Source organism: Populus euphratica, unplaced genomic scaffold, assembly GCF_000495115.2.
Source record: "Populus euphratica unplaced genomic scaffold, PopEup_1.0 scaffold246.1, whole genome shotgun sequence".
Classification (NCBI taxonomy): Eukaryota; Viridiplantae; Streptophyta; class Magnoliopsida; order Malpighiales; family Salicaceae; genus Populus; species Populus euphratica.
The window spans coordinates 241,568-255,313 of NW_011500126.1; the positions used below are offsets into that span (position 1 = coordinate 241,568).

At 34.8% G+C, this 13,746-nt stretch overlaps 1 protein-coding gene and 1 pseudogene across 1 annotated transcript; both read right to left on the reverse strand.

Moving 5' to 3' along the window:
- Positions 1 to 128: 128 nt before the first annotated feature.
- Positions 129 to 6,154, reverse strand: LOC105110274 (arginine biosynthesis protein ArgJ family). Its single transcript, XM_011005254.1, has 16 exons — positions 5,832 to 6,154; positions 5,344 to 5,467; positions 5,063 to 5,136; positions 4,624 to 4,668; positions 4,379 to 4,429; positions 4,217 to 4,285; positions 4,055 to 4,113; positions 3,792 to 3,861; positions 3,227 to 3,307; positions 3,056 to 3,142; positions 2,311 to 2,433; positions 1,767 to 1,829; positions 1,360 to 1,437; positions 1,134 to 1,279; positions 922 to 992; positions 129 to 384 (listed from the first exon to the last, which is right to left on the reverse strand). The coding sequence occupies exons 1-16, from the start codon at positions 6,051 to 6,053 to the stop codon at positions 302 to 304; spliced, it is 1,446 nt and encodes a 481-aa protein (XP_011003556.1). The 5' UTR covers positions 6,054 to 6,154; the 3' UTR covers positions 129 to 301.
- Positions 6,155 to 8,552: 2,398 nt separating this feature from the next.
- LOC105110284 (protein ROOT HAIR DEFECTIVE 3 homolog 2-like) overlaps positions 8,553 to 13,746 on the reverse strand; it is a 14,330-nt pseudogene continuing 9,136 nt past the window's right edge.

The window sequence follows — 13,746 nt, forward strand, 5'->3', positions numbered from 1 at the left end:
CCGATTCACATGTACCTGCTATGTTTCTGGTTCCTATTCCTTTTCTTGTAATTACGTGCACATGACATGCTGTGGCTGTAATGGAGATTAGTGAACAAATTGCATTTTGATAACCACAAAATTCCAAAGACCACAAAATTATCACACTTCGAATAACTCACAGGGTTAAACTTATTATTTCTGACAAGTCAATGATATTATTCAATAATATAAAGGTAACACTTGATTGATGATATCATCATACAGCCTCCCATCTCAAACAGGGGAAACCTGGCGAAGGAAAGAAAAGGTGAGAATTTGTCTATGTAGTGTATTCAGCATTTATTTTGACATAATCATAACTTAAATCACAGCCCCAGGCTTGCCCACTTCCTGGTCCATCACCTGTGGAAAAAACAGAAACAGATACAGATACAAACCTGGTCCATCACCTGTGGAAAAAACAGATACACAGCCCATCAAATATGTTGAACTCAGAGGGTGCAGCAAGTAAAACATTGCTTCTTAATTGACATAGATCTAAGGTTATTGAAAGTTCATGGAATGAGCAGCTCATCGGCAGTAGTGTGTAGGGAAAACTGCATGAGCTTTTACGTGTTCTGCAAATGAGTTTGCTAAATTAAATAGCATGGTAGCTTTTGCGTGGTTGTTATTATTAAAGCAATGGCAAATTAGCAGACAGAGCAGGCCAGAAACATTAGATTTCTTGTTGTATGAGAAGAGTTGGACTTCAAACATGAAGTGGAATCAATAAAAGGAGGAATATTATTAAAGCAATGGCAAATTAGCAGATAGAGCAGGCCAGAAACATTAGATTTCTAGTTGTATGAGAAGAGTTTGCCTTCAAACATGAAGTGGAATCAGTAGGAGGAAAATACAGGCATGGTACATAAATGATCCATAAATGTTTCAGAAGCTTACCCACGGATATGTAGATTCCAACCGTGCCATGGATCTCACCAGCCTTCCTAAGATAGTTACTGGCCGCAGACCTGAAAATCTCCAGTCATCAATAATTGGAATGAAATGGAAAAGGATAACAATGATATGCTCAAATAAGATGGAAAACAAGAAGTCGTCACCTTGAAGATAAAAAAAATGTTTTCATTTACAGAAGCAGGCCCAATTCTCACCTGTCAAATGAAAGTGGTTGCCCATTATCCATCAGCAAAATATCTCCCAGCATAATTCGAAGATTGTTTTGGTGGAAAGGAATTCCTGCATAGCCAGCAGCAGCAGCAATGCGTCCCCAGTTTGGATCTCTGCCATAAACAGCTGCCTGGTATAATCATTGACTGCAAGTTAGACACAATGAAGTTGACGCATCAACAGATGATGTTTTGAGTTCTGATATCATGCCTTGACAAGAGAAGACGATGCTACTGAGCGTGCAATTTTTGCTGCCTTCGCCTCACTTTCTGCCCCAGTTACTGTGACCTACACAGCCAAGTCACAACTAGCTGAAATTTTCAATGATTTTCAGATAAATTAGGTTTGTTCCAGGAGAAAGCTGTCAAGCGCTCAGTATATATATTCCTACAACCATCTTATTCTAATTGTGGAAGATCATAATGTCCTGGGGATAGGAATCAGGGATAAGAATCAGCTATTCTGTCAAGAGCTGTGCGCAAACCAAGTTTTGCATTAGTTAAATGTTACGCTGGGCATAAATTAGCTTCAATTTCTTAGATGTCTGTTAGCGCTGGTACTGTAATTAAAAACTTTGGCTAATCAAGTATGTACAATCTTTAAGACGAGAAGCAAACCTCAATTAGACATGTAGCTCCTTCTCCATCCCAAGCTATTGATTTTGCAAGACCTTGCATTACCTGAAAATAGTTGTTTTTTTAAAGAAGTTTAGACTTCATACAAGATATAATCTGAATAACTACAAGGTCCCTATAAAATCACGGGCTAGCCCATAACCCTTTCAACACCAAATCCTAACAAGTTTGTATGATTGTTGCAGAAAATTAGGGAGAGTTTATGTAAGAGAAGATATAGCCACAGAACATAGTTAATATATTCTTCTTTATTTATATATAAAAAAGCCACAGAACAGATAAATAGGTTATCAACTGATGAATATGAAAAGGAAAAGACAGAGATGTTATAGATAGTTTACAGTTAACATATAATAAATGATTGTTGGTGAGAGTGAATGCTTGATAAACTTGAGAATGATTTTAGAGTTCGAAAGCTTAGTTCAGAAAATAACAAGGACAAAACTATTATGTTTGGTTGTTCAGCAATTAAGTAGATGCTGAACCATCGAGGGTGAATAAAAAGTTGCATGGCAACCAAACTTACAGCATCAAGGCATGCTTGAAGTTGCATTGCCTCATGGCAGTTTATATTAGATATTGAGATTGATTCAGATAATCCGCTAGCCAAAGCAATGACTGTATCATTTGTACTTGTATCCCCATCTACCTGTAGCAAACAAGTGTGAACCAGCCCAATAAATTAAAACCACAATCCAATTGTTTAGTGAAGAAAACTTTGTATGCCTTTTCAATGAAAGCAAGCCTTGCTAAACAAGAAGCAAAGCAATTCAAGTGCACACTAAGGTATCACATGTATAAAAACTACCATTTGCAATCAAACCGAGCATGAATATGATTGTACTTGAAAAAAAGAAATGATAATCACACTCCATGAACGGATAGACATTCAGGTATAATAGAACAAAACAATAGGAAGCTTTTGTCATAAAAGAGCACTATACAAAATCAGAATGGATATTAAAATTATGTGGTCTTATGGATACATTGAAATTCATATCTGAGTTAAGTTCACAATGCTATTGTCAGCCACCGATGTCTACAACTACAGTTTGGTAGAGTCAGGAAACCATCTCAACATTTCCCCAATAAATCCAGCAGGAAAACTCTGGGGAAAAAAATCACCTGCCATTATAGTCTCAGCATTAAATTTTTCAGGCAACAGGGAGTAGGGACCACATAAAATCTAGCTCCAGTTCAACAGTAGCCAACTTATTGAAACCAGTGCAGCACTTTAGAAACAGGCAGTATGAAAGCCATATGTAACATACAGTTATTTGGTTAAAACTCCGATTCACTGAAATCTGCACCATCTTTCTCCAAACATCACTGTTGACAAGGGCATCAGTCGTTATAACCTGCAAAAGATGGTATTGTCAAATAATAGAATGATAAAGTGTGCTTTCCCAGAAAAATTGAGAGAAGCCGTAGAGGAGACATACACCGAGCATGGTGGCCATATTTGGGTGGATCATTCCAGAACCTTTGGCCATTCCCCCAACTTTTATATTTGTCCCTCCAACCTGAGACATTTAGCAAATTGTAATAGCCTGCCTTTCTGCTATGAATTCATATTAAAAAAGCACGAATTATTAGGAAGTTCTGTGTTCAGAAAATGCTGTCATCCAAGTGGAAAATGAGTAACATGTAAAAGCAGTGGACTAGCTTTTGAACACCAATAAAATATATACAATTAATGCTTAGTGATCACAATTGAATAATATAATTGTCAAACACTTTTCAAAGCTCCACCCTTCTTTTTAAAGTTGGCATAAGATGCATTGGTATTCAAGCAATGATTTTGGATACTCTTAATGTTTCTCCCATTTTCTTTAGAACAGAATACTCTTTATGTTGATGATCCAATATTAAAGCATAGACCAATTTAACAAAGGAATAGAATGAGAAAGTCATGGTAGTGCCGTACATAGACAGAGTAAAGTTATGGTGGTTTATATCCAACAAGAAGCAAGCACACCAGCTCCTTAAGAACAACTTTTCACATACCTGAGACTCAATGGCCACACTCTTGCTTACAAGGTCAGTAGTTGTGATTGCGACAGCTGCAGAACCTGCCCTGCATATCCACTGAATATCATTTTTTTTTTTAATGGAAATAACACCTGTTGAGGAGATTATTGAGAACTAGAACCTATCTATATGATAAATGTGACACCTGGGCAAGGATAAGAGATTAAATACAATTGGGTTGTTCAACAAATATGGGAGCTCATAACTTTTAAACTAAATAACAGATAGTAGAAATGTACCCTTCAATGGATGGAGATAAAGAATTAACCAGTTTTGGAAGCGAATTTAGAAGTGCTCCCTGCACAGTTCATCACAAAAAATAAGCTGCATGGTACAGATCACATCAACAGAGCAGCATAGCAGGCTTACAACTTATTGACAGTAGAATCAATCATCCATACCTTCTTTATTCTTTGACCTATGATACCAGTGGATTCAATCAAAACTTCCTCTGGCTTCAATTTAAGTAACTGAAGATAAAAGGCACAAAATGAGAAGTGAATAAGGATTCAGTTAAAACATGATTTTCATGAAATTGAGATGTCAACTCAAAGATAGTATACCATAGCGAGGGCACTAGCAGATTCTAGCACATCTTGGTAGCCTGCATCACCCTGAATGTGGATGGTAGGTATCTTAATCATGTAAGACTCAGCACACTCATATTAGCAGTAAAGTGACATTAACTAAAGGAATTCCTAAGTTTTCTATGCTTACAAGCTAAGATCAGTTCATTCTTGGACAAACATATGGAAATATGAAAAACAATATTGCGCATAGACCGTCCAGCTATATGGGCAAAACTTACTGTTGCTGCGTTTGCTTGACCAGCATTTATTAACACTGCACGTGCCTGATGCAAAATCATGCCATTGACTTATGATTAGTGAATTGAACCAAGATAAGAAATCACGGTATAAATAATAATATAATGTATTTAAAAAGCTACTTGTCCTCATATAACAATAGTGTTGGATTAAAGTGCATTTGAAATCCAAAAAACCAAAATGCCGTGAAAACATGCCGCCTGATGGCCTACAAAGTTGTATCAAAATAATGTCAAAATAGTTGAGCGACACCTAGCAGATTCAAAGTTAAAGTATCTACTGCCGGTGAAAAAGGTAACATCTAAATCATGCCTACCAGACAGTGTAGGTCATTCTTTCAAAAGAAAAAAAAGAGAGAAAAAAAAAAGAGGAGGAAAAGCAATTAAATACAGGCAATGCAAAAATAAGACTCTGGCTTACTGTTTTTGAGATATCTAATGCATTTTTACAGTATAATACTGGTGCAGCTGCAACCATGTTGGTAGTGAATGCCCCTGGAGATAAAAAGAATATGAAATACCAATTCTCAGATCAAATAATCTAATTTCTTTCATGATGCCAATAATTTTTCCATCACAAGCAAAGCAATTCAAGCGGTCTAACCTATCTACCTAGAGAAAAATAACCACCATAACCTCAAACCTAAAAGTCCATAACAACATGTAAAACACATAATATCCAATAAAATGTGAAACCTTTACCTGCAGCTGTAGCGTCAACATCACAAGTAACAAGCGCAAGATCAGGCTTCTCTCCTTTGGCACGCAATCCACCATATATTCCTGCCGCTTTGAACCCCTTTGCAGCAGTAACTCCCCCAGGAATCTATCCTCATAAAAGTTGCAAACTTGGTCACCATTTTATGAAAATCAAATAAAGACGCCCTGTTAACTAAAAGCTTTCCAAGAATAATAACCAAAAAATAAAATAAAATATTAGATAAAATTCCATCTTTATTCTAGCACTAATCGTTAAGGTAATTAACTTGTAATTAATCAAAAACTCATTATGATTTTCATGCACTAACATTTTTGGTCATCTCAAGAACAAAACCAGAAAAAAATCATCAATGCTAACACCATCTTGAGACTAGAAAATGCAGAATAACAATCAAATACTAATAAAATCTTCATCTTGAAAATGTTAACCAAACAAAGAAATCAATAAAAAAATAACGGGCAAAACTTACTTGCTGCCATGGTCCTTCAGGAAGAAAAATAGGAGCAGCAGGTATATAATTAGAGGCCTCACTCATGCTTGATGACGATGAAGCAGCCGCTGCAAATACCTTAAAGTTTCTCTTACTTAAACCAAAAGACCTCAAAACCTGCAAATTATTAAGCTTTGAGGAGCCATGAAGTTCAGGGAACTTTAGAGAGGAAAAGTGATGAGGAGGCGCACAAGTATTCATCTTTTGGGAAGTGGCGGCGAATGCAGAAGCTGAAACAACCAGTGCCAGTGGTCTTTTTATACACAGTAGCAGCAGCAGAGCGACCACTGACTGGCGGCTTTATATATATATATATATATAAACTTTGAAGGGTTTTTTCTTATATATATATAAAAAAAAAAAAAACTTTGAAGGGTTTTTTATTAAAAAATTGTTTTGAATTTATTTATTTATTTTACGATGATCAGTGAAACGTGGATTTAACGCTAATTAAATTAATTATGTTCTGATTCCTCCCTGTCTGGTCAAGAAGATTGATTTTCGGGTAAACTATATTTTCATCCTTGTAGATTTATCAATGCTTCAATTTTACACCTCTATTTTGAATCTTCTTAATATCACCCCTTTTGGTTTCAAAGGATTCAATTTGGTCTTCACTACGAAATAACTAACAATAGATTTGAAACATTTTGCAGTTTCTTCATCTCTAATTCAGTAAGAAATGAATCATTCATGTCATTATTTTTTCTTCATCTATCTATACGTATAATAAATCTTCCACAGAGAAAGTGAAATAATCTTATGTGTGTCTTCCACAGAGAAAGTGAAATAATCTTATATGTGTGGTTTTATGGGGTTTTTTTATTTTTTTTTTCCTTTTTGGTGTAGCCATCCCATGTTAAATGTTACTAAATCTCTCGATCTTTTTGAATTTGTATATAATATTGTCTAAGTAATGTGATTATATTCAACTATTTTATTAAACAAAAATCATTAGGGTTGGTTTACTTTTGTTTCAAATTAATTTACATAATAATATTAAATAGTTTTTCTTTCTATAAAAATATTAATTCACTAAGCTTTCACCTCAATAAGAATTTTATGAATTCTTTAACTTTTTTTTAATTAATGGAATCTTTGAGGTAATTTATATGTAATTTGACTAATCCCATAAATCTTGAAATTAATGATTATATAAGTTTATAATGATCTTTAAAATTTGTGAGATTCAAACTAGTGATTTAGTGATTTTTTATTTTGTTCACTTGATTTTGATTGAATTAATATTTAAAAATATTCATTTATTACATCTTAAAAATTGTAATAGTATTGTGTTTTTTTTTCTCCCATTCAAAGCATGTTAGTTTTTATTTCAAATGGATTTATGTTGTGTTTTAAGAGCAAAACCTACTCTAACAAATAATATTTTTTCTTCACAAAAAATATATAAAATGACTGGATTTATAATTTATGGTTTTATTGGTTATAGTAAGCATTTTTGCAATTGAATAAATTTCAAGGTAATTTTATGCAGATTGTGTTTCCTTTTGTAAAAAAAAAACAGATTGTCAAGAGCTGTTGGTATAAAAAAAATCAAGGTAATTTTATGCAGATTGTGTTTCTTTTTGTAAAAAAAAAAAACAGATTGTCAAGAGCTGTCGGTATAAAAAAAAGAGTCACGCTCTATCTTTTGAAGAAATTATGTTTTTTATGCGATTTGTATGGAACACGCTACACCCTATACTTTCTGGGCAGATTGTTTGGCCTCCTTCTTTGACCACCAGTGAGAAATGCGCATGCATTTGTAAGAAATATGTTGCAAGAAAACGGCATACATGTAACAATGGTGTAATACTGCTAAGATTCTTTTTCTCAGCTATTGATTTATTACTTCATGCTATTGACTTCGACTAAGCCATCGCCTTTTTATTCGCCTTCTGTGGTTCTGCATTTCCCGCTAGTCATCTTGAATCTGTCACTTTTTTCATGAATTATCGTTATAACATTCTCATTTTGTCTCTTCAATAGGGTTTCATGTAGTTCATAATTTACTTCTTCTTTCTATCATGTTGTGTATACGCAGCTCGACATTTAGAACTGAGTTCCCACACGTCTGCAACAGCTACAATGCATGGGTTTAGGGGTCTGGATTTGTCAATCCTTTTGGTTCTACTAAACAAGCGGTGATCAGTGATGACAACTTGAGTTCCTCCTTTTGGTTCTGGTATTTTGGAACATTTACTCCCACATATTTACTCCCACATGTAGACCTACTGAAGCTGTGGTTTTCCAAGATATTTGCTTAATCTCTGTATTTTGTGGTGCATATAAAAAATTAACAGTTCTAGTATTCTTGTTCATGACACAGGTGAACCATGTCAGGATGCACATTTCACCCTTAAGATGGAAAGGTAAAAATAAGAGAGTTCGCTTCTGCATATGGAGTGGCTGTGTGAGAAAATCTCCATGCATCGTGGATGGGAAGTATTATATTTCTGTAAATTGGACTGTCATTATAGAAACTGATGATCAATAATCTTCCAAGTATACTATGGATTGGTGGGTTTATAACAAGTTCAATAATCTCAACGGGGCAATCAAATTATAATGATTTTAATTATTTAGGTGTTGAGCAGTAAAAATTTAGAATTAAAAAATTTATTTTTTCTGTAATTTCAGGTTCAAATATTTAATTGTTTATATAATAGCTACTAAAAGTTTACATAATCATTAAATTTAGAATCCATAAAATTAATTGTGGTGTGTATAAACTAGATATAGATATTCATGTTAATCTAAAAAATATTACAATGATCTTTCGCATGATTTACCATAGCATGCTGCATTAAGATTAGGGACACACATCAACCGTGCAAAGTACGGGTCTTTAACCTAAGAACAGCACGCCTATTGCTGGGCCGGCCTTGCAAACTGTCATCATCTCAATCACCGCTGTCACTGTTTGCGGTCCTAAAGATCTCACCGCCCCAGCCACCTCTGGCCCTATATCTTTCAACACCCCCGGCCCTATGTCTTTCATAACAGCTGCCAACTCTGGCCCTACTGCCTTCATCACTGCTCCCACCTCTGGCCTTGCAGCTATCCCCATGGCTGTAGGTGCCCCGACTGCTGCCACCACTGCTGTCCCCACCACCACCACAACCCCTACAACTATTTTAAAAGCCCTTTTAGCTTGCCTAAGAGTGCCCCGAGGAAAACACCAAGTATGACATGTTTGAGTGCTAGTTAGATTCCACCAGAAGGAACTTCGGTTGGCAATTAAAACATATTATGCACTTCTTAAAAACTGTGCTGGTGCATTCCATATAGATATTAGTTTCCGTTCCAGGTTTAGAAAGCATAGGAACTTATTGGCATAAACTGAAAATGTTCTAACAGACAAGTTTATTAAAAAAATACAAAGCAATATACAAGATAAGGTACCTGAGCAGATGTAGCCTGGTTCATTATATACTTTATGTCTGCTTTGAACTGCATCCATAATGACTTACACTCCACTGGTGTAAGAAGTGTAGCGTTTGGAGAAACCTGCCTCACATTTGATTCCTATCAGAAACCACTTTGATAGATACATGTGTGTGTGTTTTAATGGATAAATGTAAATATAATGATATTTGTACACACCAACTATTACCTCTTCCCATGCGTTAGAGGCAAGGAGGTCAGGAGGAGCTCCTGAAGCTGGAGAGCACCATTTCCATCCATGAGAGAGGAAAAGAGTACATGCTCGATCTGATCTGTTGTCTGATCCAAGCGAATGGCCGCCATGATTTCTAGGATTTTCAAAGGCTGCAACAAAATAACCAGGACACATTTAGCTACCACTCAAAAGTTGATGGAGAATGAAGAGCAACAATGGATATTGGTTTTTATTTATTTTGAAGTTTTAATATTGTATGATTATTCTAGGTTTTTTCATTTTAAAATATTAGTTTTATTATTTAGTAGTTAAATTAGGATTTTAGCTTCCTTGTTAAATTATAACTTGTTAGGTTTTCCTATTTCATACTATTTTTTTAAATTGGCTTCACGCATATGAATAAGCACATATATAGACAATAGTTATAGAGTGGTTGAATGATTAAATAAAAGAAATTGAGTTTTGCTTTCAAGATCGAGTGTGTATTTCTCTTAGTTTTGTCCCTTCAAGATCGAATGCCTTTCTTGTTGGTGATTTTTGTTTTCTATAATATAACAATTCACTTGTTTTGGTGTTTTGATCTGTGCAAACAATTAAACATGCTAGCAACCAATCATTACAAAATGTAGGCATATTACCGCTGAAAGCGCATTCCTTTCAATTTCTTCAATGTTTTATTCCGTAGTCCAAGCCCCTGACTTTGAGTTTTCATCATGATTGAAAACCTCTGCGAACCTGGGATACGATCCAAAGCTTTAATGAACAGAAAAAAATAAATGGACAAAGAAAAACAATTGAAAGAAGAAGAAAAGGAGCAACAATTAAGAAGGCACTCCACCTATCCTGCATGCGCATCAAAACTCTTCCTGTAGCTGCAGATTCTCTTGCCTTTCTCTCCACCACACTTCTTGCATTTTCCTTCAAATATCCCAATCTTCTGTCAATTTCGGATCTGGGCAACTCGAAATCAACGTGAGCATTTGAAAGTTCTGATTCAGCAACGTCAGTCTTGCTCGCAAGAAGATTTCTTACTGACACCCATCTATCTACCTCACCAGCTTCAAATAAGGATTGTACTTCATCAGCAAGCACATCAGTGAATTGTTTCTGCATTGGAATAACATTATAAGATTGGGTTGTTTTATTGAGCAGAGTGATATGCTTAGATTAAAGAGCAGTAACGGATTGCATTATCAACCGAGGAAATTACCACATATTTTGCCATTATTTCTGACAGCATATGGCGACTAAGTTTTTCCCTGACTCCTGAAACATTCCACTCACTCAGTCTTATGAAAGCATCTGAGACAGGATGATGAAGTATTTCACCAAATTCAGGAAGCAAAATTAGTTGATCACACAGAACACCAAGCATATGTAAGCGATTTTAACACCATAGCAGGATGAATTCTAATAGCAGCAACAGCTTCAGTAAGTTGCAGTGATGCCCTTTGCTTTGCCCATTAAATTGCTTTTTTCTGCCGTTTATCTTAGCCAAAGAATTTCTTAGATGAAGTATCATTTAGTTAGTTTCTGTGAAAACTAAAATAACTTGAAAAGATTGAGAGTTCGGATACAGAGGACTAGTTGCAAAGACCCTTACCAAAATCATACAAACAGAAATTGCAGACATTTCAGATTATTTCCACAGAAAACAGCAAGGCTTTAAAACGTAACCTGTGCACACATTCATTGAGCCAAACCTGCATTTATGCTATAACTGTCATCAAATGTGGCCTACGCCATTCAGATTCAACCAATTATCATTTGGGGCGATGCTTTCCATATCCAAGTCAAAGCAAAAATTTGTAAAAATGAATAATTATAGAAAAGTAAAAGAGTTTTAAAGCTTGGCATTCTAGGAAAAAGTTAAAATTTGATTCATTGCCGAGCAAAAAAAAAAAAAAAAAAAAAAATTTATGCCAAGCGATGTTTGTTGTGTCTAAAGCACAAACTACAAATACCAACTCTTAAGAATCTAACTCAATTCAAAAGAGTTGAATAATGCCACAGAATAAAATATTTTTGCTAGTTGGAGTCAAAATACCTTCACATCCTTTATCAAATTGAAGGAAGCAAGATTGAGTACAGGTAAGAGCAGAAGCAACAAATCCTTCTCCTCCGTTCAGTAACTGTTCCAGACTAGTTTTAAAGTTTTCCAGTGTGTTGGAATACAAATGTTCCAACATGGTTGATTAGTACTTAAAAGTGCATTTTTATCATAGTTTTATATCATCATTTTGCACTTGAAGTATCAATAACTCCTTAACTAAAATATGTTTCATAATATTGTATCTAATAATATAAGATACCTATAAATTGTGGTAAATGTCTATTTTTAATGCAGGCCTATCACATAAATGAAAGGATTGATTGATGACTTGAAGAACTTAAATTGCAAGGATAAAGAGATGGCCAAACTTAGAAAAGAGATGTCGGTGCAATCCAAACCGGAACACTGTTCGGTAATTGGGTCATATCTGGAGCTACAGATCTCAGATTTAGGTCCAATTTATATGGATAGAAAGGTAAGACATAGGCCTACAACTTTCATATGGAGCCCAAGATCTAAAAAGGCCATTATCAAGTCCAAATTGTAGCAACAACAAAGAAGCCCGAATCTGTCTTCCAGCCCGAGCACTGTTCGGTATTTTGGCCATATCTGGAGTTCTAGAAGTCCAAATGAGCTGAAATTTTTACACAAGAAAGCTGAGACAATTGCCTACAACTTTCATGTTTACAACTGGCTCCAATTTTGACGTTATCAATGACGTTTTGGGCAGACAAGAGAAGATAAGGATTGTCACCAAGTCAAAAGTTGGTCACCCACTTATCAATTAGTCATCAAATCAATAGTTCCCAATTTTGGCCTATAAAAGGAGGCATTTGCCATGCATTTAGGCATCTTGGTGTTCAGATCAAGATCATGCTCTTCCTTTCTCTCTTTGTATTTTTTATGCTTTGTTTTCATTAATATTAAGTTTATGCCTTTCATTTCCTTTCCTTTACTTAGTTAACTTTTATGTTCTTATTTTGTTTATCTATTTTGCTTTCTTTCATTATGTCTAGCTAAGTTAATTATGTCAAGGTGAAAAGGTTACACTAATGGTGTAAGAATAAGTATAATGTAAACTTAATATGGACTTTAATGTTTGATACTAACATGTTTTATATTTGCTATCTTGTTCACTCTTTAATACTTTGCTTGTTAAATGACTAATCTTGATTTATGTTGTATAACACTTGGTACAACAAATGCTTGGCACTTTCATAGCCCATAATGTATGGTATAACCGACACCTGAGCTATGAAAGGAACTTGATTTGTTGTTAACATAAGTTATAATCATGAATGCTTGACGAGATTTACAAGTATTAGCATTAATTGAATAAGATGACTAATGTAATCATGTTAACAATATATAATCTGATTGGAACCTCCTTTGTGTGTGGTTTCCAATTCAATAATAAGAGTTTATACTATACTTGTTTGATATACCATTAGTGGAACCTCTAACCTTGACGACATCAATCTTTTCGTCGTGTCAATGGTATCATAAGCATTGCATACCACCTACATTTTTTTTTTAAATAAGAGTATTGTATTAAGGAACTAAAAGACAGTATAAAGTTATGAATATTGTTGAAGATTCTGAAGTAATTAAGGCAGATTTGAAGCTGATTTGTTGGGAGTAAAAACACAAAGTCAGATATCCTTTCTTATAAATTAGAACCTAGCAATAATACTTATTTATGTGTAGTTAATAGCTGTCCTAATATAGATATGTAGATGTTGTATATATTTAACAATTCATTATGAAATAAAGTGATAAGTCAGAATTTAACAACTCTCCATGTGGTATCAGAGCCTAAACCTAGACTATATTTTTAGCCTATCTCTCTCTACATCAGAGTCTAAATCTAGGATTCCTCCTCTCCCATTCCCATCTGTCCTGACAATTCTAGTCACTTGCTCTACCAGACCTGTCCAGATCTGAAAAAACATGTCTGAAAACACTATAAAAGAAACTCAAATATCAGGGGAATTCCAAAGTTTACAGTCATCCTATAGACTGAATGGAAGAAACTATCTAAAGTGGTCACATATAGTAAAAACTTTTCTAAAAGTAAAGGGAAAGATTAATTATTTGATGGACAATCCTCCTAGTCCAGAAGACCCAAAGTTTACACTTTGGGATGAAGAAGACTCCATGATTATGTCATGGCTATGGAACTCTATTATGCCAGAAATTTGTGGGCCTTATATGTTTCT